Source organism: Scomber japonicus, chromosome 16 (genome assembly GCF_027409825.1).
Source record: "Scomber japonicus isolate fScoJap1 chromosome 16, fScoJap1.pri, whole genome shotgun sequence".
Classification (NCBI taxonomy): Eukaryota; Metazoa; Chordata; class Actinopteri; order Scombriformes; family Scombridae; genus Scomber; species Scomber japonicus.
In genome coordinates, this window is record NC_070593.1 from 16,498,987 (window position 1) to 16,520,178 (window position 21,192).

General features: G+C 39.8%; 3 protein-coding genes across 5 annotated transcripts; 1 reads left to right on the forward strand and 2 right to left on the reverse strand.

The window, feature by feature from the left end:
* Window positions 1–2,315: 2,315 nt before the first annotated feature.
* On the reverse strand, window positions 2,316–6,517 carry degs2 (delta(4)-desaturase, sphingolipid 2). The gene is made up of 3 exons (XM_053335641.1): window positions 6,436–6,517; window positions 2,987–3,729; window positions 2,316–2,459 (listed from the first exon to the last, which is right to left on the reverse strand). The coding sequence occupies exons 1-3, from the start codon at window positions 6,515–6,517 to the stop codon at window positions 2,316–2,318; spliced, it is 969 nt and encodes a 322-aa protein (XP_053191616.1).
* Window positions 6,518–8,444: 1,927 nt separating this feature from the next.
* On the forward strand, window positions 8,445–12,056 carry yy1a (YY1 transcription factor a). The gene is made up of 5 exons (XM_053335638.1): window positions 8,445–9,030; window positions 10,050–10,200; window positions 10,546–10,606; window positions 10,803–10,961; window positions 11,180–12,056. Exons 1-5 carry the CDS (start codon window positions 8,532–8,534, stop codon window positions 11,360–11,362), a joined length of 1,053 nt encoding a protein of 350 aa, XP_053191613.1. The 5' UTR covers window positions 8,445–8,531; the 3' UTR covers window positions 11,363–12,056.
* Window positions 12,057–12,776: 720 nt separating this feature from the next.
* tpp1 (tripeptidyl peptidase I) lies at window positions 12,777–20,886 on the reverse strand. 3 transcript variants are annotated; one of them, XM_053335685.1, is made up of 13 exons: window positions 20,848–20,886; window positions 20,484–20,561; window positions 19,704–19,843; window positions 19,230–19,380; window positions 18,779–18,900; window positions 18,480–18,664; window positions 18,149–18,347; window positions 17,537–17,725; window positions 16,840–16,912; window positions 16,613–16,733; window positions 16,349–16,510; window positions 15,741–15,866; window positions 12,777–15,276 (listed from the first exon to the last, which is right to left on the reverse strand). In XM_053335685.1, the coding sequence occupies exons 1-13, from the start codon at window positions 20,856–20,858 to the stop codon at window positions 15,136–15,138; spliced, it is 1,698 nt and encodes a 565-aa protein (XP_053191660.1). In that variant the 5' UTR covers window positions 20,859–20,886; the 3' UTR covers window positions 12,777–15,135. The 3 variants fall into 3 exon arrangements, with proteins under 3 accessions (XP_053191660.1, XP_053191661.1, XP_053191662.1); XM_053335686.1 differs by having other exon boundaries at window positions 20,484–20,558; window positions 20,848–20,883; XM_053335687.1 differs by lacking the exons at window positions 20,484–20,561; window positions 20,848–20,886 and adding an exon at window positions 20,017–20,053.
* Window positions 20,887–21,192: the final 306 nt, after the last annotated feature.

The following is a 21,192-nucleotide window of genomic DNA, read 5'->3' on the forward strand; positions in this document are numbered from 1 at the left end:
AGGATTTGGTTGAATATCGGTTGTTGCATTCTATCCACTCTGTTCGCTCTCAACTACGTTCTGATTTCAAAGCTGGAAGTAAATTCATTCAAACAAAACCAACAGATGTGTCAACCATCTACGCAGTATCCTGTTCTGTGTGTGTGTGTGTGTGAGTGTGAATGTATGTGTGTGTTTTGTCATAGGCTAGTTTTGCGGACAAATTTCAGACAGGACTTAGGGACACATTGTCCAATTGGAGACAACAGCTGTGTCCCCAATTAGGAAAAAGCTGATTCATAGGTCAGTCATTTAGACAAGAAGTAATGATGGTCATGGTCAGGAAATTCATTGTAAGTCCAAGTAATGTCCCCAAAAGTGACCATGGTCTGGTGTGTCTATATGTGGTTAAGTTGAAAACTAATGTTGTGAGGACATTTAGGCCAATCCTCACAACTTCAGAGGGCAATTTAAGGGTCAAGTGTTGGTTTTAAGGTGATGGCTAGAATTGGGTTTAAGTTCAGTTTAGGGTAGGGGTTGGGTTCAGGTATTTAGTTATGATGGTTAGGGTAAGGGATTGCATTATGTCACTGGTGTGTGTGTGTGTGTGTGTGTTTTTGGTATACACAGTATGTGTATAAAGTCAAATGGTTTTCACCTTCAGGGCATATTTTAAAATATGTTTAAATTAAAGAAGGGTCACTTGAGAATGTGACACCTGGTTACTGCAAACAAGAAATGACAAATGACCGCAAAGTTTCCACAGTTTCTTCTTATAAAGATCTTTTACTTTTGTATATAGTACAGTGATTTAAATAGACAAGATAATCCTTACGACACATAATTCACTACAGTACAGTGTCCAGCAGTACTAATTTGATTAATCTCACATCTCTTTTTAAATAAGTGGTGATTCTCTGTAGTTTGTGCTGGTGTCATTAACACATTGGTGAGGAACTACTGCTACTCTTTGCAAAAGTTTTCTTAAGGTTTTGTTCCTCAAATTATTACATTAAATTATATATTTTGTGCTGGACAAGCCTATTTCTACCACTGTAGTGCATTTTTCCTATGTTACCTTGGGTCCTCACAGCATGAAGCTGGTGATGGGTACTCATCCCAGGAAGTCTTACTTTTGTAAAATTGGCACATTCACTCACCGGCCACTTTATGAGGGACACCTGTGCAATCTAATTAAATTCAGTAAAACAGCTCTGCCATAAACTCTACTTTTATGAGCCTTATGGATTATATTGAAAGGCATTTTATTGGGTGGTGTTCCAAATATTTTCCCCTCATGTATGTTTATAAAGTGGAAAAAATATTAAGAGCACCATTCATTATAATGCACTCTTATTAATTATAATCTTGCTGACAATGTCAACAAAAACTGAAACTATATGAGCTTTCTAAAAGTAGAATTTATGGCAGAGTCTTTTTATTGGACTGCATTAGACTGCACAGGTGTTCTTAAGGGAACTTGGTAAGAGTTGCAGCTTAAATTGCTGGTTCATCGGTTATCTCAAAATTCATGAAAACATAAGCCAAAATGAGGAAAACTGCATGAGCATGAGGAACAGTGGTCACAAGAAGACCCTCACAAACTTAACACTTGATGGGATTTTTGATAAGCAACACATGAAAAATGCAATCTCGAAAATGACCATCAACAACAAAAAAAGAACTGGATTTTTTGACATTATAAGCTTTTACTTTGTCCACTTCCTGTAGACGTAATCAAACAGTTTACACAGTTCACAGGAAGACTGAGCTGTGAACAAGCAGAATGGGGCGTCACTGAAGAAAAGGCTCTTCTTACTAACAGGTAAGTTTCAATGCTCATTTTCCACCTCAGCACTGTTCTGCATGATGGATGTGAATTTGTATTAAGCAATCTGAGAGGCTTTACGTGCCTTAATTGTAACGTTGAGAAATTCTTAAGAGGCCTGATGTAATACTTCAAGCCAGGAAATGGAATCCAGTCACGTCTCTGGAAAACTTCATGAGAATGTGTCTGTTTTCTTTTTCTTCAAAAAAAGAGGTTTATTGGTGTTAATTACTATTGTCTGTTGTCTCCTACCAACCATCTCTGTCCATGAATGAACTGTGTACACTTATAAATCAAATATACACATTAATTTTCCACATTGTAACTGAAGCACAGGACTGATTTAAGATGAGGATGTCCAAATGTTACACATTTTCCATACAGTAACAATCAAACACTACATGGGACAAAACATTCAAACTAGAGACTACAATGACACTTAATAGTGGTCCATAGATTTTATGACTCAAATTCATGTTCCTGTTTTGGGTGAAACACAGTCACAGATCTATTCCTGCTTGCGTAGCTTGTACTCCCGTTTGATTCTGGCATAGGGGCCGATGCTGTCGTCAAACACAAAATCCCATAATACTCGGGTCCAGGAAGTGTGCTGAGGCAGGGAGTCATAATACTCTGCAGCGATTTGCTTCACCTGGCAACCAAAAAAAAAAAAAAAAAAAAATCACAAGTGAGAATGAGAGCTTAAACACCTTGACAAACTGGAGAGTGGAACAGGACAACGCATTGCATGGTATGCATGGATATCATTTGATAGTTCAAAAACAAAGTATTCTGCCTAAAAATGAAATATTCCCTCTGTTAATACCAAAAATAGCTCAAACTAACCAATAAACATGATAAGTTGTAATGAGTAAACTGTGTCAAAAGGCAGGTATCTCCCTTTGAACACTTTATGTTCTAATGTTGCTACAAATGCAGCAAGTAATCAGTTACAAAACATGTCCTTTCATCTGCTAAATATTTGCATTTGATGGGAAAAAAATCTGACTCTGTTGTTTTGACTATGAAAGACAGGAAAGGCCCACCTTATCTGCACACACCTAGCAGTGATGTTAATATTGTAACTGTTCTTATTCTTAACATAATAGTCTTGGAGAAACATGACTCCAGAGTTTCCCTGTAAAATAGGCATGATTTATCACAGTGTCACAATCTCACCTGAGGTAGTTTACTGCCAGGTATGCTTGGGAAGTCATGGTGCTCCATATGATACCCAACATTGAAGGTGATCCAGTTCAGTGATCCATAGTAAGAATATGTCTCGTGTCCCTTCAGAAACATGTAATGCTCGGCTATGAAATGTCCAGAGATAGGATGCAGTCCCATACACAGGATAGATCCTGCAATTAGGTAAACGATGGGCTTCAGCCCCCATAAATAGAAAATAATGAAGTCTACAGTGAGCTGAACGACTGCATTCTGGATCTCCAGCAGAGACACTGGTTTGGGATTGACTATCAAGGGGCGCAGGGCATAGAAAAGGGGCTGGAGGAAGAGCCAGAGGACCTTCCTGGCTGGGGTGCAGAAGAACCACCCTTCAAAGTCTGTAGGGATGTCGACATCCAGCTGGTCGCCTCCCAAATACCGATGGTGGTCGACGTGGTACTTCTTGAAGGAGGCAGAGTATGGCAGCCCTATAGGCAGGTTAGCCCACATGGCAAACCAGCGGTTCCACTTTGCCAGCTTGTTGCCAAAGGCCACGTTGTGAGAAATGTCGTGGATAGCCAGGGTCAAGGAGTGGTTAATGCAGCCACCGAAGGCATAAGCCCAGAAGAAGATCCACTTCCAGGAGAGGTCGTGAACCAGGTAGCAGGCCAAGAGCTGGGTCAGGACCATGCCTGATACCACCCACTTCAGCTGGGGGTCTGGACCCATCAGGGACTTGATCTCTGGATATTTGGCTGAGGAGAGAGGCATGTAGAAAGAGAGGAAAGAAACATGAGTAGGTCATAGGAAAGAAATGAAGTATCAATAGTAGCAGAGGATGAAAGGGTTCGGGGGAAAAACACAAGACCACAAAGAGAACAAAATGAAAAAAGGAAATGGTGATGAGGAAGGAGAAATAGAAAATGAAAAGATTGGTTTAAATTTTAACATTTCTGAATATATAGAAAAGAAAATATGTCATTCAAAGAGTCTAATTCACTGTCACCCCAATTTACGATTTACATTTTCTTCATCATTGACAATTTCAAAACCTTGGTCTCAATTCATCACCTTGTCATACTGTGACATGATGCTGTGCAGACAAACACAATACAGCATAGTGTATGGAACCAGCCCTTCTCCTGGGAAGACTTTTCAGACAAAAGTCATTTTTAATTGGCAGAGGTGTTGTTTTGCTGAGGGACATGAAACATGGAGCGATGCAAGGGAGTGGTTGACAAACACTCACTGTTGCAATAAAGTTTAGTTCATAAGACCGTAATGACATAACCCACTCATTTGAACGCACAGGTTCTGATACGTTGAACTGGTCACGCCTTAATATGTAGGAATAAAAGACTTAAAACTAAGATGTTAGGAAAGGCTTGTCTGAGGATTTAAACTTCGGGGTGAGGAGCCGATCCCAGTATAAACAAAGTCCTGCTAAAGGATAGCCCAGCGTGCATTAGATGAAAGATACTCATCAGGTGATGGCGCGCATGCAAATCTCGCCTGCTTCTTTGCTTTCAGCTCAATTGTGTAATGGCTCTATGCAAACTGGGCTCACTGAGGTAAGTAAAAGGTTAAGGACAACACAGACTGGATTCAGTGGCATTTCCACATTGTGCACTAGGGCTCCCCTCCAATGCTCTACTGCTCTACTGCTCTACTGACCAAACCCTATCTAATCAGTTAATGTTTAGCTAAGAAGAATTCCCTACTGCTCCCATATAGTCTACATTTAAAAAAAGATAATTTCTCAACACACAGTTCAAAACTAAAGGGTTTTAACCCACTGTATGATGTGAACTCATGTCTCATGACCCCTTTCCCTCTTGTTTATAGCCCTGTTTATAGGCTATACATCTTAACTTGTTCGTATTGTGTCGCACCCACAGGGCATAAAGTTAAATCAATAACCAGATATCATAAAAGAAAGGGCTTAGGCTTTTAAAAGCCACACAGCCAAGCACCATGCACAGCCATCACTGGACTGCAGCTTCACCATGTTAGATAGACATGTACTTTTGTTCACCTGCAGATACTTGTATAAGGTTTCAGCCTCAGGTTTCAACTAAAAATGATGTGACAAGTCAAAGAAAAGATGAAATTGCGCATTGTTCAAACTTTTCTAGAAGTGCTTAAAATGATCAAATATCAGCCTACACTTGTATGCATGCCCAACAACCAAGTCATTCAGATCATAAAACCACCTGTCCGTTAAACATGATTATGTAAAATAAAATTATGTCCAGCAACCTCTGACACTGACATCACTCTACCTCCCTGCTCAGGGCATGGCAGAGGATAATTAAAACAGAGCATCTTAATAATTCAAAGGTCAATAGAATCAAACAACCCAACACCTTCTGGATGTTTCCTTCACACACCAGAGCAACCATGCAACTAATGGACAAAGCCAGGATCAAATATACATTATCAGGTTTAGATCTAAACTGTTTTTAAAGTTGAATTACATGATAAATCACAAATTATAGCTTGGATTGTGCATTCAATACACAGTTAAGACAAGTATTCTTTTGTATAGCAGCTGTGGTTTGATAGAATAAATGGTATTCTCTGACTCCCAGAAAGCCTTTCTTCTTACTGTTTGCCATGAGCTGGGAATGTGTTTTGTTACTTAGTGAGCCCGGAGGCATTATGAAATTCAACCTGCTATCAATAAGCGGTTATTGTCTCGCAGGTCAGAGGAAAAGATGATCGAGGTGGATAAGTTTACATAAAGAGAGGCGAGCCCACCCCCTACCTCTCTTTTGTGAGTTTCTTAAGTAACCTGCTGGTACTAAATAGTCACTTGACTGAGACTAAAACATGTCCACACCTCTCATGCCTATCTAAGTATCTACACTTTAACATTATGCCTTTTGACCTGGAAGGTGGAAGAGGAGGAGGAGGAGGAGGAAGGGCGTGTTTATTTATGTGTGACTTTTCTGACTTTCTAAGAAGTGTCTTCTGCTTACAAATAAATAAATAAGTAAATAAATAGTGTGACTCACCTGTGAGAGGAGGCAATGTGATTAACAGCCATGAATGTAGTTGGATTTTAAGACTAAGAGTCCAACGTTTAAAGTAAATAAAGCTGTATTTTCATATTTAACATCCATATGCACTGAATTCCAATAATTAATATCGTGACCTTCAAAATGTGTAATTTTTAAAAAATAAAAGAATTTTAAAAGAATATTTCTACTTCTGATTGACCCCACAGGTGTATTACTCGAAAATGTTTGACTTTATCAACAGGTCGTTTCTATAGGGCCCTTCCCCTGCATCCATTGTTGACTGATAGCTCGTTAAGCAACAGCTAGTAAACAGGTTTAACCGGCTATGATTTTATAACCTAAGACAATTCACGCTTAGAATTATCACACAGACAAACGAGACATTCAGCAGATCTCTCGGTGGTGACAGATGTTATTATCCCATTACAGGATTCTTACCCAGTATTTCTTTTCTTCTTGAAGTGTGCGGCTGGTCATTGTAAACCCATTCAAAGTCAGCTCGTCCACCTGTTTTTCCCATGTCTATTCCGCAGCGTGTCAGGAGCAACTGTGGCGTTATTTGTGCCATCAAGGCTCCACACCCACTCTCACACACACAGGTTGAAGGCTGCATGCTGAAGGTGTGATCACAGAGGCCCCTCCCTAAAGGTGTGAACAGGTGTAGAGAGAGAGAGGGAGAGAGAGAGAGCTGGCTGTGGACCTGTTGAAATTCACACAACCTGCGACACAAAGTTACATGAGAAAATGTAATGATAGTGCAATAAACTACTAGGCATATGACCGTGGTGTTTATGAGTAACAATAAAAAAAAGACAACAGTGCAGACAATACGTTTACACGATTAAAAAAAGAGGTTTCTTTGCAACATTTTGCTGTAGGCTCTTCATCCCATACAGATGTTTATGATTTCTTTGGGGGGGGGCGGGGGTTTCACTATGTAGCACAATGTTACAAGTATTTTATGTGCATCCCTAGCAGAAAGTTGTATTTTCATTCATAAATTCATAAATTCCTTCCATGAGGTGGGACTAAACCAGAAATGTATTGATTTGATTTGTTCAACTTTGAAATCAGTATTAATTTGTTTAAATTAATGATGATTGATAATAGTGAGTCATTTTTCAACCAAAAATGCGAGACCTGGCTTGACCCCAGCCTCTGAAATGTGAGAAATATTTGTCTTTCTCTGTTTTATATTATTGTAAATGTTCATATCTTGGGACGGTTGATTAGACAAAGCCAACAATAGATATGTCACCTATAGCTGTACGTTTTTTCCCCATATTTAATATGATTGATCAAAAAATAGTAAGCAAATTAATTGATAAGGAAAATAATCACTATGTGCAGCATTTGTACATATTATGATTATTATGGTCTGTTATTACCATAAATAAGTGGCACACATATATTTTGGTTCAATAATTATGACTTCATTAATTAAATAAAACATTTACTGTATAACACCCTCTCATACAAAAACATCATAAATATGCAAACGAAAAGAGCCGTGCATACACACATGCTGTACAAATACAGTATGTCCATCTGAGAAAATGCTTGAGTGAAAAGGAAGGTCTTTACTTTACTAACACAGTGTTGGAGCAAGTCTAAGATTTGTAGGCAAACTGATCCTTTCTTCAGGTGCAAAAATGCTGAGTGGCATCTCACCAGACTTTGAATGCTTGTAAACTGACGGCATGTGTGAAATATACTGTGGAGCCACTAAGACTCAACATGTCTATTGTCACTGCGGTTATAGGTTATACAAGGGGAATCATGTGAAATACTTTGGCTAGGAGGTTCAGTTACAGAAAAACTATAAACAAATAAAAGATACATAAAATATACTTGCAGCATAAAAGCTGTAAATATATAAGACAATTGTGTGTGTGTGTATATATATATATATATATATATATATATATATATATATATATATTGACACTAGGGACCCACCAATACTGGATTTTTGGGACTTATGTCGATAACGATATTAGGGAATTTAATAAATCCCATGTACAAAATATGTACATAAACACACCCCCCCCCCCCCCCCCCAAATGTGGTCACCATACATAAAATTCTGCCTATATATCTTTTAAAAAGACATTTTGGCACATATAGGACGGTTTAATAATTGTACAGATAAATACAACAAGACAGAATAAAGGCACAAAAAAGGTTGCAGATACAATATCTTAATTGCTTAATTGCTAGCTTCAAACACTGTACATTCCTCATTCTGCAAAGTGAAGAGCAAACATCCAATAGTAAGAACAAGAAGAAAAACGTATTTGAATGGAGGGGAGACTTGAAACTAAAAAGAAAATTACAAACTGCAAGTAATATGATGTTTTAAAAATTGACTTTTAGGGCCAAGTCTCGCGATACTTCATAACTAGAGCGTAGTGGCGACGAGAGCAGTGAAGAGTTGTTGTCGGAGAGGGAGGCGGACGGCAGAGAGTAGAGAAGAGGGAAAGCAAGAGTGGGGAAAAAATACAATTTAAGTAGGAGGAAACACAAAATTCACCATGGCATCGGGGGATACCCTGTACATAGAGACGGACGGGTCTGAAATGCCAGCCGAAATAGTGGAATTGCACGAAATCGAAGTGGAGACAATCGAGACTACAGTTGTTGGAGACGACGGGGAGCACCAGCCGATGATCGCCTTACAGCCGCTCGACGCGGACGACGCAAACTCCCTCCACCCGCACCAAGAGGTGATTCTGGTGCAGACCAGGGAGGAGGTTGTGGGCGAGGATGACTCCGAGCTGCACGCAGACGACGGCTTCGAGGACCAGATCCTCATCCCGGTGCCCGCCGTGGAGGAGGACTACATCGAACAGACTCTGGTTACTGTTGCGGGGAAAAGCTCGTCGACGGGCCGGATGAAGAGAGCTGGAAGCGGGAAGAAAGCGGGCAAAAAGAGCTACATGAGCGCAGGAGAAATGGGCAGAAAATGGGAACAGAAACAAGTCCAGATAAAGACTCTGGAGGGGGAGTTTTCCGTCACTATGTGGGCTTCGGGTAAGTTGAGACTGAACTGAGTGAATTCCTGCAAGCTGGCCCGTCGCTTTGTTCTCAGCGTGTGTGCCTTGTGACCGGGCCCAGCTGGGCCCTTGTCCTCCGCTAAAGTTGAAGCTATTTTCCCAACTATGAGCCACTTAAACTCCATTTGAAATGTTTTTGTTTTTATGGGAAGCCATGTTTTATGTGTCGATGGGCGCCGCCATATTTCCCCGGTCGAGAAAGTATGGCGGCCCGAAAAAATGGCGTTTATTTGGCCGACGAAGATGGCGGCGAGAGTGGGAGCGAGTGCAGCTGGCTCCGCTAGGCCGCTGTGGCGCAGTTCAGTTCAACGGTATCCGTGGTGCCTTCAAGGACCACTCAGACTTTACACAGCTGAGGCTTTGAACGCACCGTACCTTTTTTAAAATGGTTTAAAAAGTGCATTTAAATGCAGACTAGACCCCGTGATCAAAAGTAATTACTCTCTTTGCGATTAATTTAGTGCTGCACATCACTAGTATCAAGTTATTGAAAGCAAAACAGGAGGTATACCCCAATTAATATGTATATTATGGTGCAAAAGATTACCTGCACGGTTTAAAATAAGAAGACATGATATTTTTATAGCACTTTTAATAACAAGGTACAAAGTGATTTACGTGACCACTAAAGGTATATTGTGTATACATGACTAGATATTAAACATCTCATGCTATCATTTCTCTGTAATAGCTACAAAATGGTATATATCTGTAAAAAGCCCTAATAAATAATATCCTCAAATAATTACATTTATGTCAACAGTATGTGTGTATAAATACTGTTCATAGTTGTTTTTGCCAAAAAAACTGAGCTGTTTTTCTTTCAGTTTTTCTTTTGGTAATAAATCAGTAATAGTAGAACTAAATGAAACAGGAAAGGGAGGTGGCATGTGATTAAAGTGTTGCCATAGATGACTGTGATCAATTCTTTCCACATGTTCTGGCACTGTTTTAATTATTGACGTCTCTTTCACACTATCTAACTCTCTCACTCAGATGATAAGAAAGACATAGACCATGAAGAGCAAATCACGGGTGAAAACTCGCCTCCAGATTACTCGGAGTACATGACGGGGAAGAAGCTTCCTCCAGGAGGCATCCCAGGAATCGACCTGTCAGACCCCAAACAGCTGGCAGAGTTTGCACGGTAAGTGTTGACACAGATGTTGTCATTCATCCGGGCTAAATGATGGCGCATCAGATTCAGTGTGCAAACATCAGTGTTTATTCATGCAGCAATTTCCAACATTGCACTTGCTTCACTAAATGTTTTTAAAAAGCTAAAGTTTGAGAAATAATGCAGTGCAAATTATTGAACACTAACTTTTAATGTGAAATACAAATACTACAGCACTGAAGATGTTGACTGAAATAACTGTGTGATCTGACATGTTAAACCAAATGAAAAGTAAACAATTTTTGTATTTTCCTGTAACAGGAGTGGTGACAGTTGTAGTTTCTAAAAATATGACCACTTTGATTTTTATGACAGAATGAAACCAAGGAAAGTAAAAGAAGACGACGCACCCAGGACGATAGCCTGTCCACACAAAGTGAGTAGCGTTTACAGCATTACATCATAATCAGTTACTCTGTCCTCTCCTTATTTTTGACCTTTGTTAAAACATCACGTTTACTCTTTAGGGCTTTATGCTGACTAGAGAGAGACTAGTAGAGTTTCTACAACTACCCGGTTAAGTGATTATGCCCTGCGTAATTAGCTTCATCCTGTTCCTCTCTCCTCCTCAGGGATGTACCAAGATGTTCAGGGACAATTCGGCAATGAGAAAGCACTTGCACACCCATGGGCCTCGCGTTCACGTCTGCGCAGAGTGTGGAAAAGCCTTCGTGGAGAGTTCAAAACTGAAGAGGCATCAACTCGTACACACAGGAGAGAAACCTTTCCAGGTAGGTTCCTTTTATTCTCTTCATGTCACTTTTTCCTTTTTAGAGAAGTATGACATATGAACATGGCTTTGTTTCAGAGCAGGTACAGTATATGCAAACCTTTCTGTTGTCATCTCAAATAACTGTTGTTGTTGTTGTTGAATAGTATCAGTTTGTCTGTGAGCCAGGTTGAGACACACAGTGGCTTTAACCCTGTTCTCCTTCTCTCTTGTCTCCAGTGCACATTTGAGGGCTGTGGCAAGCGGTTCTCTCTGGACTTTAACTTGCGCACACATGTGCGTATTCACACTGGAGACCGCCCCTATGTGTGCCCCTTTGATGGCTGCAACAAGAAATTTGCTCAGTCAACCAACCTGAAGTCTCACATCCTCACACACGCAAAAGCTAAAAACAACCAGTGAATCAACCCCGAACCAGGAGAATGACAACATGAGCATACACTGGAGGATCTGACCTGTATCTCCGCTCCTTGACAGACAATTAATGTCCCGTGGCCTGCTTTGTTGTGAGATAAGAAGTCCCCTTTGTATCGTCTCTAGTTAAAAAGGTTTAAACAGAGAAACAACCTTTTCACAGACTTTCTGATATGTATGGAGGTTTGAACAAGAAACTCGTGAGAACCCCAACCCCCTCAGGCCTCCTACCGTACCCTACTTTGGCGCTACCTGAAAGGAACAATTTACGGTTTCTTCTTGTGAAGATGTTAATTCATGGTTCTGCACCTACAAACTTATTTATACCTTAACACAGCCAGATAAAAAAAAGTTTTTGCATAAGTCAAATTTGCATCTATCCTCAGCAATGACACCTTTTCAATTTTGTACTCTTCCCCAAGTGTGCATATTGTACACTGTTTGACATAAGCTCTGTGGTCATGTATGTAGTAAGAAAGTCCCCGTAGCCCCTGTATGAAGAGATTTCACAGTTCGTTTCACCCTTTCCCCTTCATGTGAGTGTGTTTCGCGGGGGAACTGGGTGGTCTTTGCATATTTTCATTTTGTACAACGCAATATCACAATTATGTAGATAATAGCCATGTGATTTTCAATAGTGATCAACGATTAAAATGTTTTTTCCCCTTGCACTACCCAAAACAAAAAAGTGTCATTTGTCATCATAATGAAAACTCGTGCTAATTCTAAACATAATACACGCCATGCTTGTTATTCAGGTAATGCCATCGATAAGATAAATCATGTAGCTGTTCTGTAGACCATGAATACTGGAGCAGTTCAACAATGTAAATATGGTCTTAAGTAGATTTTCTCCCAAAAGTCAATAAGCACAGAAATAATGAATGTTTAATGGTTGTTTGGGAAAGTACCCTACTCTTCATTTCCTCTTTGGTAAAATGTGAGCTTAACAAGGAAGTGTCATGAAAAAAAATCTTCAGCATTGAAAGTAACTAAGAAACTTAAGCTTGAAAATGACATCTAACTGGTACATTGTGGAACAGTGAGTTGAACAAAGTCATTTTTTTGCCTGAAATGAGACATAACAGTATAGAGACTAGAGGGGAACATCACATTTGCATTGAAAGGAAAAAAAATGTTCTAATACTACCTGAAGAAAGATTGTACTATGTCTCACTTTAGATAACAGGAATGCAATCTCACATGTTACTTTTTGCTCATTTTTGTTAGTAACAATATAATTTAACAGCCTTATTTCTCAACAGCAGCTCTGTTTTTGCAAATGACAGAAACCGTGAATGAGATCAAACACACTTCTTTATTGCAACACTTCACCTCGTAAGCATTTGGATTATTTCCTTAAAAAAACCTGCAGCATCACACACTATCACGTGACATCTCAAAGTAAAAATCCATCTTTATTACATTTTCTCAAACAATACAACACAGGCAGCTTTTTCTGATTTGAGGATTTACATGGTCAAAGAGTGCAAAGACGACAGACTGGTGGGTAGAGTTGCTGAATCACTTTTAACCCACTTTTTTTATCTACAGTGCATGTGGTTGATTTGCGGCTGCAGATCAAACCAAAAAATAATCAAGTTTTACAGGTCCTGCCCAACTTACACCGCAGACGGTATGTGTCACGACTCACAACTGACATTTGTAGAGTTGCATGCAAAAATATTTGACTTTAAATGACTTAACTAGCTTGTCCCTGCAGAATAGCATTAAAATCTTACTATAAACTAAACAAGTCCAACAATTTCCTAAATGCTAAAAATAAAAAAAGATTGTTGCATCCAGAGTAGATTTTTGAATGACATGTAATATAATGTCTTAATATACTTAAATATAAACAGCGCTCATGTTTTTGCTCATTTTTCATGGGTTGAAATAAAAGATGTAAGACTTTTTCTATGCACACAAAAGGATTATTTCCCTCAAATTATGTTCACATATTCATTTAAATCTGTGTTAGTGAGATTTGCCAAGATAATCTAAACACCTGACAGGTGTGGCTGATCAATACAGATTAAACAGCATGATTATTGCACAGGTGTGCCTTAGCCCAATTACAATAAACAGCCACTCTGAAATGTGCAGTTTTATCTTGGAAAAAAGGATATTAATTGGGCACTGAACTATGGATTTCATATGAATTCACGTGTTTTTTTTCTGGGGTTAAACCAGCCAGTATCTGGTGTGGCGAGTGCTTCATGCAGTGCGGAACATATCCTTCACATAGAGTTGACAAGGTTGTTGATGGTGGTTGATGATGGGTTATGGAGGGGTGGTCACTCCTCTTCAATGGCTGAGCAAAGTTGCTGAATACTGGAACACAGTCGTACACTCTGATCCAGGGCATCCCAAACATGCTCAATGGTTGACATGTCTGAGTATGCAGGCCATGCAAGAACTTTGATGTTCTGCGCTTCCAGGAATTGTGTGCGAATCCTTGTAATATGGGTCTGTGCACATCATGGTGCAACACTAGGGGATGGCGGTGGATGAATGACATGGCCTCAGGATCTTGTCATGTTATCTCTGCATTGTGTTGATTGTTCGTAGAGTATGTCTCCCCAAACCATAATATCACTGCCACCATGGTGCACCCTGGTTACAACGTTGACATTAGCAAACAGCTCACCATCAGTCTGCCATCTTCCCAGTAAAGTGAAAACTGGGATTCATCTGTGTATAGAACCCTTTCCCAAACTGCCAGATGACATTGAAGGCGAGCATTTGCCTACTCAAGTCAGTCAAGTAGGAACTACAGTCAGGTGAAGAAGACAATAAGCATGGAGATGAGCCTCCATGAGACTGTTTCTAACACTTTGCAGAAATGGATGTAATGCCAAATTCCTGGAAACGACATTGGAGACGGCTTACGGTAGTGAGAGGACCATCAATAGAAGGGCAACAGCTCCAAGTACACTCCCTCAAAACTTGCCATATCTGCATTGCTTTGTGATAAACTGCTCATTTGAGCATTGCCTTTTATTGTGAACAGCCCCAGGCACACCTGTGTACTGCTGCTGTTTATTCAGTGTCTTATTATGCATTCACATAAAGATTTAAACACATTTGAAAAATAAGCCTTATGTATGTATAGAAAAGGGCTTTGATCGTTTTTTAATTACAAGTCATGACAAACAATAAAAATGTTGTTTTATATTTTCGTCCAGTGGTTACAAAATAGATTTAAATAGGCCTGTGTGTGCAACTAAGGTGATTGGTGTGAGTATTTCAGCATTTTAAGTTTTATGCATAGCAACCATTTTATCCACACTTCTCATTGCTGTATAGTTAGCAGCATGATTTCAAAGCACAAGATTACTGTAACACCCATCTGCCTGCAAGTTCTTGTGTAAGAGATTCACAGAAAAATCTGGGTCAGATAAAATTCAATGAACAGCAGAAACAGGCAACTGCAGTGAAGCATTAAAATCCCACCACTAACCCTGACCTAAAAATATCTGAACAGGTTTTAAGCCTTTTGGAGTAAAAATAAGTAGTATGATTGAGAATTTAAAAAAAAAAAGATCCCTGTAGATTGTAATACTGCAATATTTCAATCTCACATGAAAATCAGAATAAAATTAAAAGGCATAAATCTAGACCGTAGGCATCGTTTTTCCTCCATGTCACCATTGTGCCTTTGGCATCAGGAGCCGCGTCAGGATTTTGGATGTGTGTATAGTACCTGCTCTCAGAGCAGAAACTGCCCTAATGGTTTAACTTTCTGGACCTGGGGATGTTCACTCTGCCAGCAGTACAGCCAGCAGTTCAGGGTAGTTTGGTGTTCCCCAGCCAGTCACCGGGTCCCATGATGGTGCAGCACAGAAACCATTCCCCTGAACTTGCTCGTCTAGGCAGCCCAGATGACAACCTTCAGTCACCTGGAGGCAAGAATGTACAGACTTTAGCAAAAAAGACCATGAATACAGAATGTGTATCAAAAGCTTTTCTTCTTGCGTCTTCAAAACATGCTCACAAGTGTACCACTTCCACTTATCATTGCAGTTAAGTAACTGAAAGCATGTTGTTTGTCTTGTGATTTTAAAGCAGAATGTTGCACAATAGTGCATGTTTTTGGGTTATTATTGGATTAGGTGCCTTAAGAAGGAATTCAATTTCTACACAGGGATAATTTGATTTCTCGGGCTGTGTCATGAAACTGTCACTTGTATATCGACTTTAAAAAAACTTTACAAATAAGTAAACATCAATGAAAAGAATTAAATCCCAAAGTAAGAACACAACTCACAATAAATGTTGGTAACACGGATTACTACCTCAAACAAGTCTTAAAACAGGGAAAACATTGGTCCAGTAAAGAGTAAATAGTAGAGTAATGACTCACATCAAATAAGGCCTGTCCCTTGAGCTTGTAGAGGCGTGGGTTGAGGAAGCCCAGGACAGGCAGGCCCTTCAGCAGCCGCTGATCATTGATGAGAGACAGCATGCCGCCAACCACCGGGGTCGATGCCTAGAGGGACAATTAAGAGATTTAATGATGCACAATGAAATGAGCATTCAGAAGCATTACTGCTAAATAAAACTATTATACTCTGTCACAAATGATGATGTAGAACACAAATATTGCCATCTGTGTAATTTTGTGTAGCCTATTACATTAACATCCAGCTCCAGCAGAGCCAAACTAGGTTGAAAAATGGATTTTCCATCAGGGCTCTGACTGAGACCCTGTAACAACTCGCCTGAGGACTATAGACTGACAAAAATATACTTTTTTGAATGATACAATTGACTCATGAACATATTTTTGTTATGATCTTTTGCATGTTAATTTACATTATGTATTCATCTTACATTTATCTTGTAAAGTTCACTACTTCTTACTGATCAAAAGCATTTCATTACAGCTGTATCCTGTATTTCTATTCAATTTTGTCACACCATCAATTCTCTAGTCACTAAAACACATAAATCAAGTGTGAAATATTTTACCGAAGTCCCAGACACCCATGGGATAGGTACTCTGTTCATGACCACCCAGTAATTGTCAGACAGAGCAGCCATGTCTGGATAGGCCCTGCCACTGATATTGAAGTAAGCCTGAGGTGGGAGGGCTGCAGCTACAGTTTTCAGATAGCCATCCACTGCACTGGCCTGTAGGGACACAATTACTCTGCATAAATCACATAACCTCATTAAGCATTAAGCAGTATCAAAATGTGTGTAAAAAGCACATTAATGAACTGATGTGGTTACCTGGTATTCTGGCATCTTGAAGACATTGCTGAAGCCTCCTCCACTGATATAATCTGTAACTTCATATGTCAGTTTGAATGGATTCTTGAATGAGGTTCCTCCTACTGTAGTCACATAGGGGCTGGGAACAAGAGAAAGTGTTTATTCCCTTATCATTATTATGACACATGAGACAAATGCCTTCAAAAGGTCCAGTAGCAGTACAGAAAAACAAGTTCATGTTTTACCTTGAGGCAGGAAAACTGGGCCTGAAACAGTTTTGTCCTTTACCCAAATGTTTGCATCCAGCACCACTGTCACCTGAACATGAAACAAGATCAGAGAGATTAAAAAAAAAAAAAAAAAAAAGTTGTCAGCAAAAAAAAAAAAAAAAAAAAAGGTCACACTTGAACACATTTGCTTCCCAGAGCCACCATTTCATTGTGGGTGTGTTATCTGAAACAATGATCTATTCAGGTTTCAAGTCAGATAATAATCGCACAGTAAGAATGGACCAAAGCCAAAGTCAGTTGATGTGTTACCAAAGAGACTGACGGTGATCTAATTTTCGTCACTCCCTCACAGGTTGTTACGAAATTAGAGTTTACAGTTCCCCAAGTGTGAGTATAGTTATAGTCCTGTACCACTTAAAACAGGAATTTGTGTTTAACTATCTGGACTAGGTGTATTAAAACTAAAAATACAAATAAGTGAGAGGTCACAGGCTTTAACCAACAGAAGTGGAAAAAATGCTACAGAGTTTCAGAAGCCTCAGTTATAGAAAATGAATTATATTTCTAAAGACAATAGGCTGAAACTTTCCTGTAACAGGGGTTTTACTCTGTTTGCTCTCTGACATTCATATTTTGCTGATGTGATATGAATTAGACATTATTAGTCAAATGATTTTTGGATGAATTCTGCATACTTCCTCCTATTACTGACCGGAGGCAAAGAGCAAAGAGATGCCCCTGACGCCAGCTTTCATAAACTCTGTGTTGATGCGCATCATGTAGGCAGTAGACAGGCTGTCCTCGTCGTCCCCGTAGCTGATGGTGTGAACCCAGGGCAGGTCAGTCATGTTGCTGAGCAGAACCATCCACTGGAGGAAAGGCTCCTGGGACTCATGACGACCTGAAGGACAATGAGGAAGTGTGAATGCCTGTGTGTGTGTGTGTGTGTGTGTGTCTATGTTTTTTATAGAGCTGAAATGTGAGAGATCAGAATGTGACAGCAAGTCATCAAATATTATCCTTAATAACTCTTCTAACTGATATCTTTAACTTCACTCTATTTTATTTTTGTACAGAGCTTTTGGCTGCTCTGTATTCGTCTTTCAATATGATCACTGTTAGGCATTTAAAATAATAGAAATCAGAAACACTGTTTAAAGCAGTTGTCAAGAAGAACAGCAGGAACGTATTTTAATGCAATGCTTTTATGTTGTATGGATTATAATAACATTATTTTTTCTCTTATTATTACCTTAAAGAGAAAGGGTTGAGATATCATACATTACAAACACACACATCCCAACTTAAGCTTCTCTTTACAGACCTGGATTAGTGAAGACCCACGTGGAGATGTTTGCCCCTGTGCTCATGATGTACTCCACATCCAGACTGGCCTCTATACCAGCCTTTCCTTTTCCTTGGCTGCCTACAACCCGGTCCACCTCAGACAGATGCTTGAAGCTCCGACCAAACATCGCCATGAACTCAGCCAAGTCTGCTGGGCTGTAGTACTGCTCCAAGAACTGAAAATTAAAAAAACAGAAAACAGCCAGGTAAAGTGACAAATTACAATGAATTGTAGTGATATTCTAGTGTGAGCTAATGAATATAAAAGCAACATTTCATCCTGAACTGTTACTGTGAAAGAGTCACACCTGGGCGACAGCCTGGCTGTTGTTCCCAGCCGTTCCCACATCACTTGCTGACAGGTTATAGCGAGCCCTCAAGATGGCAGGAGTCACTCCCAGGTGTATCCCAGCCTTTGACTGCTTTTGCTTTCTGTTAGATGAGGCTTTGTTGGGGTCCAGCCCTTTAGGAGGAAAGCGGTGAAGCCCTCCAACTGTCGGAACGGGGGTAAAGAAAACATTAATCTATCAAAATATAGTACAAAACGGTACCTAAATATACAGCAGAAGATAGATGAATGCTTCACAGCAAAAGAAAATGTGCTTACCAAAGTCAAGGTGCTGGTGAATATCATCATGAACAGAGTACGGAGCTGAAGACCTCACTACAGACTGGCTGTCTCTGGTATAACGGTGGAATTTGCTACCTGGAAGCAGCGTCTCTGCGACCCTGAGTACACAATCCAAACAAAAACAGTCACACCCAAAAAGTCAAGAAAATGCACACACACATTATGGAAAGCAAACACCCAAATTGAAGTTATACATGTAAGAAACTAATAGCTTATATGCAAAACTGATGCAAATCCAAAGCCTCAGCCAGTAACCACAGAGAAGAGGAACTGATTCAAAAGACAAAGCAGAGTGTGGCCTCGGCATGATTTACACACAAAGGGAACCAAAGCAGAAAAGGCACCTTTTTGTAACTTAACTGTGTCAAGAGCAAGTGGAAACAACTTGAGTAAGCAGAACAAATGTTGCCTAAAAATATATGCTTACTCTGCAGTCATGGTGCACTGTAAAAAGTCCTGAGTCTGGACAGTCTGACAGTCTTTAATCCCATGACTCTGCAGCCAGTGATGTACCACCTTCTGGGTCAGTTCAGATGGATGCACAAGGGAGGCTATTTCCTCTAGGTGGAGGTATTTACCTGCGGGGGACAAAACAGACCTCTGTCATGACTCATCTATGTTAAATGAAGCAGTGAAGTAATGAAGGCTCTTTTTGTTGGAAAGAAAGAGGTCAAGGGTGAGAAAAGGCTTCAGTCTTCTCAGATGAGAGCTGGTTAAACTGTCATGTCAGAGCAGAGCAGTTTCAGAAACTTTCATATTTCCTGTGATATTCTGCACACCGTGAAGAATAGAAATAGAAATACATTTGAATACATTAACAAACACTGCTGGGAAGCTTATCGAAACAAGTGTATTTTAGGGTTGCTTGAGGACAACCAGCAGTAAGGTCACAGAGTCCTACCATATTGAGCTGAGTCAGGGTCCGACACAAGCCTGAGTCTTTCCTCCAGCAGGTGAATGTTCTGCTGCTTGAGGGCAAAGGTCAGCTCCAGCTCCTCTGTTGGGTCGACCCGGCCAACATGAGTCCAGCCCTCTGGTTTCCTGAGGGAAAGAGCAAAACACATTTCATTATCCTTTCACTAAAAATAGAATATGAAAACATTCTTTGTCTCTGCATGACCTGAATATACAGCTATTACCCAACATGTAGAATTTGAAGTGGATTTATTATATTGAAGTGATTTACAGTTAACTGAACATTTATACAAACTTACATTACATACAGTAATTTAATGAGTTAATGTATTAGCCAAGACTTTCACTATATCCTGCAGTTCTTGAGATCTTTACAAGGTATTTAAATAGTCCACTAACAGCTGCCACACATGTAATGGAAGACATTACAGATCCTATGGACAACACTGTCTGCGCAGCACTAGTGTTTACTTTTTTACAAATAACCTCACAACATATTTGAACCTTTGAGTCTTATTAAACCTTGCTTAATGTTGAAACCAGAACTGAATCGTGTATGTATTACTCAAAACCGCTCATATCTCGAGTGCAGTGATAGTAGTGCAGATAGAAAAAAAGGAAAGCCAAACAAATTATGAGCACATTTGATCTAAGACCTTTGACATAGACTTTTAACTGCAGTATTTGGTAGTCAGGCCTGGCTTGTAAATACGATTAAATTGACACAGAGATAAGAGGAATGGCTTTTAAAGTCGATTATTCTCACAAGACATCTTGGTTATTTTCCAGGTATCCACTCCAGACCAACGAGCTGGACAACAAGGGGATGAGGAAGGTCAGTCTGCTGACAGGAGAAACAACACAACACATTTCAGAAGTCCGTACGAACAAATATAGCCGGAAAATATTAAAAACACGCCGTTACTTCAGTGTGTTGTCTCGAGGTCACAACACAACAGTTTCAATGTAGGTAATACGAAACGCGCGAACACAAACAACAAAGTGTTGCTAAGTCGCAGCTTTAACCTGCTACGAAAAACATGAAACACGCGATGAGCTACGTTCAAGTCAAAAGAAGTTAACGTGGTCTACAGAAAAATATAACTTTAGACTCGTTTACAAACACTCACAGTGTGTCCATAGTGTCCTCGGCTGTTGCTGCAGTTGTTTGTCTGCTGGGCTGCAATGGGCGCAGGAGTCACGTGACATGCGTTCACGTGATCAGCGTGATGACGTGAATGATTCACACAGGTTTAAAATACTCAGTCTCTCATTTACTTTACCACCTTAAAGTTTTTATATTTTTTAACATCGTTTTTCAGTGCATTTAGTCAAAATTAGGTTTTTCTTCTTGTTCCTTCAGTGATGTTTGAGCTTCACCGTGCAGGATAATGAATGTACAGAGGCTGTTTTCACATTTATCTGCTCAAAGTGGAAGGTTTCTGTTCTCACCTTAAATCTGAATTAAAGGAGTG

What these genes read in the sequence shown, in the direction of transcription:
- degs2 (XM_053335641.1), bottom strand. Translation starts at nt 6,517, where the DNA reads ATGGGAAAAACAGGTGGACGAGCTGACTTTGAATGGGTTTACAATGAC. An exon ending in AAGAAGAAAAGAAATACTGG is followed by an intron (nt 3,730 to 6,435) that starts GTAAGAATCCTG and finishes CTCTCTCCTCAG; the next exon opens with CCAAATATCCAGAGATCAAG. An exon ending in CTGGCAGTAAACTACCTCAG is followed by an intron (nt 2,460 to 2,986) that starts GTGAGATTGTGA and finishes TTTGGTTGCCAG; the next exon opens with GTGAAGCAAATCGCTGCAGA.
- yy1a (XM_053335638.1), top strand. Translation starts at nt 8,532, where the DNA reads ATGGCATCGGGGGATACCCTGTACATAGAGACGGACGGGTCTGAAATG. An exon ending in CGATAGCCTGTCCACACAAA is followed by an intron (nt 10,607 to 10,802) that starts GTGAGTAGCGTT and finishes TCTCCTCCTCAG; the next exon opens with GGATGTACCAAGATGTTCAG. An exon ending in CAGGAGAGAAACCTTTCCAG is followed by an intron (nt 10,962 to 11,179) that starts GTAGGTTCCTTT and finishes TCTTGTCTCCAG; the next exon opens with TGCACATTTGAGGGCTGTGG.
- tpp1 (XM_053335685.1), bottom strand. An exon ending in CCCTGACTCAGCTCAATATG is followed by an intron (nt 19,381 to 19,703) that starts GTAGGACTCTGT and finishes TGTCCCCCGCAG; the next exon opens with GTAAATACCTCCACCTAGAG. An exon ending in CAGTGCACCATGACTGCAGA is followed by an intron (nt 18,901 to 19,229) that starts GTAAGCATATAT and finishes TTGTGTACTCAG; the next exon opens with GGTCGCAGAGACGCTGCTTC.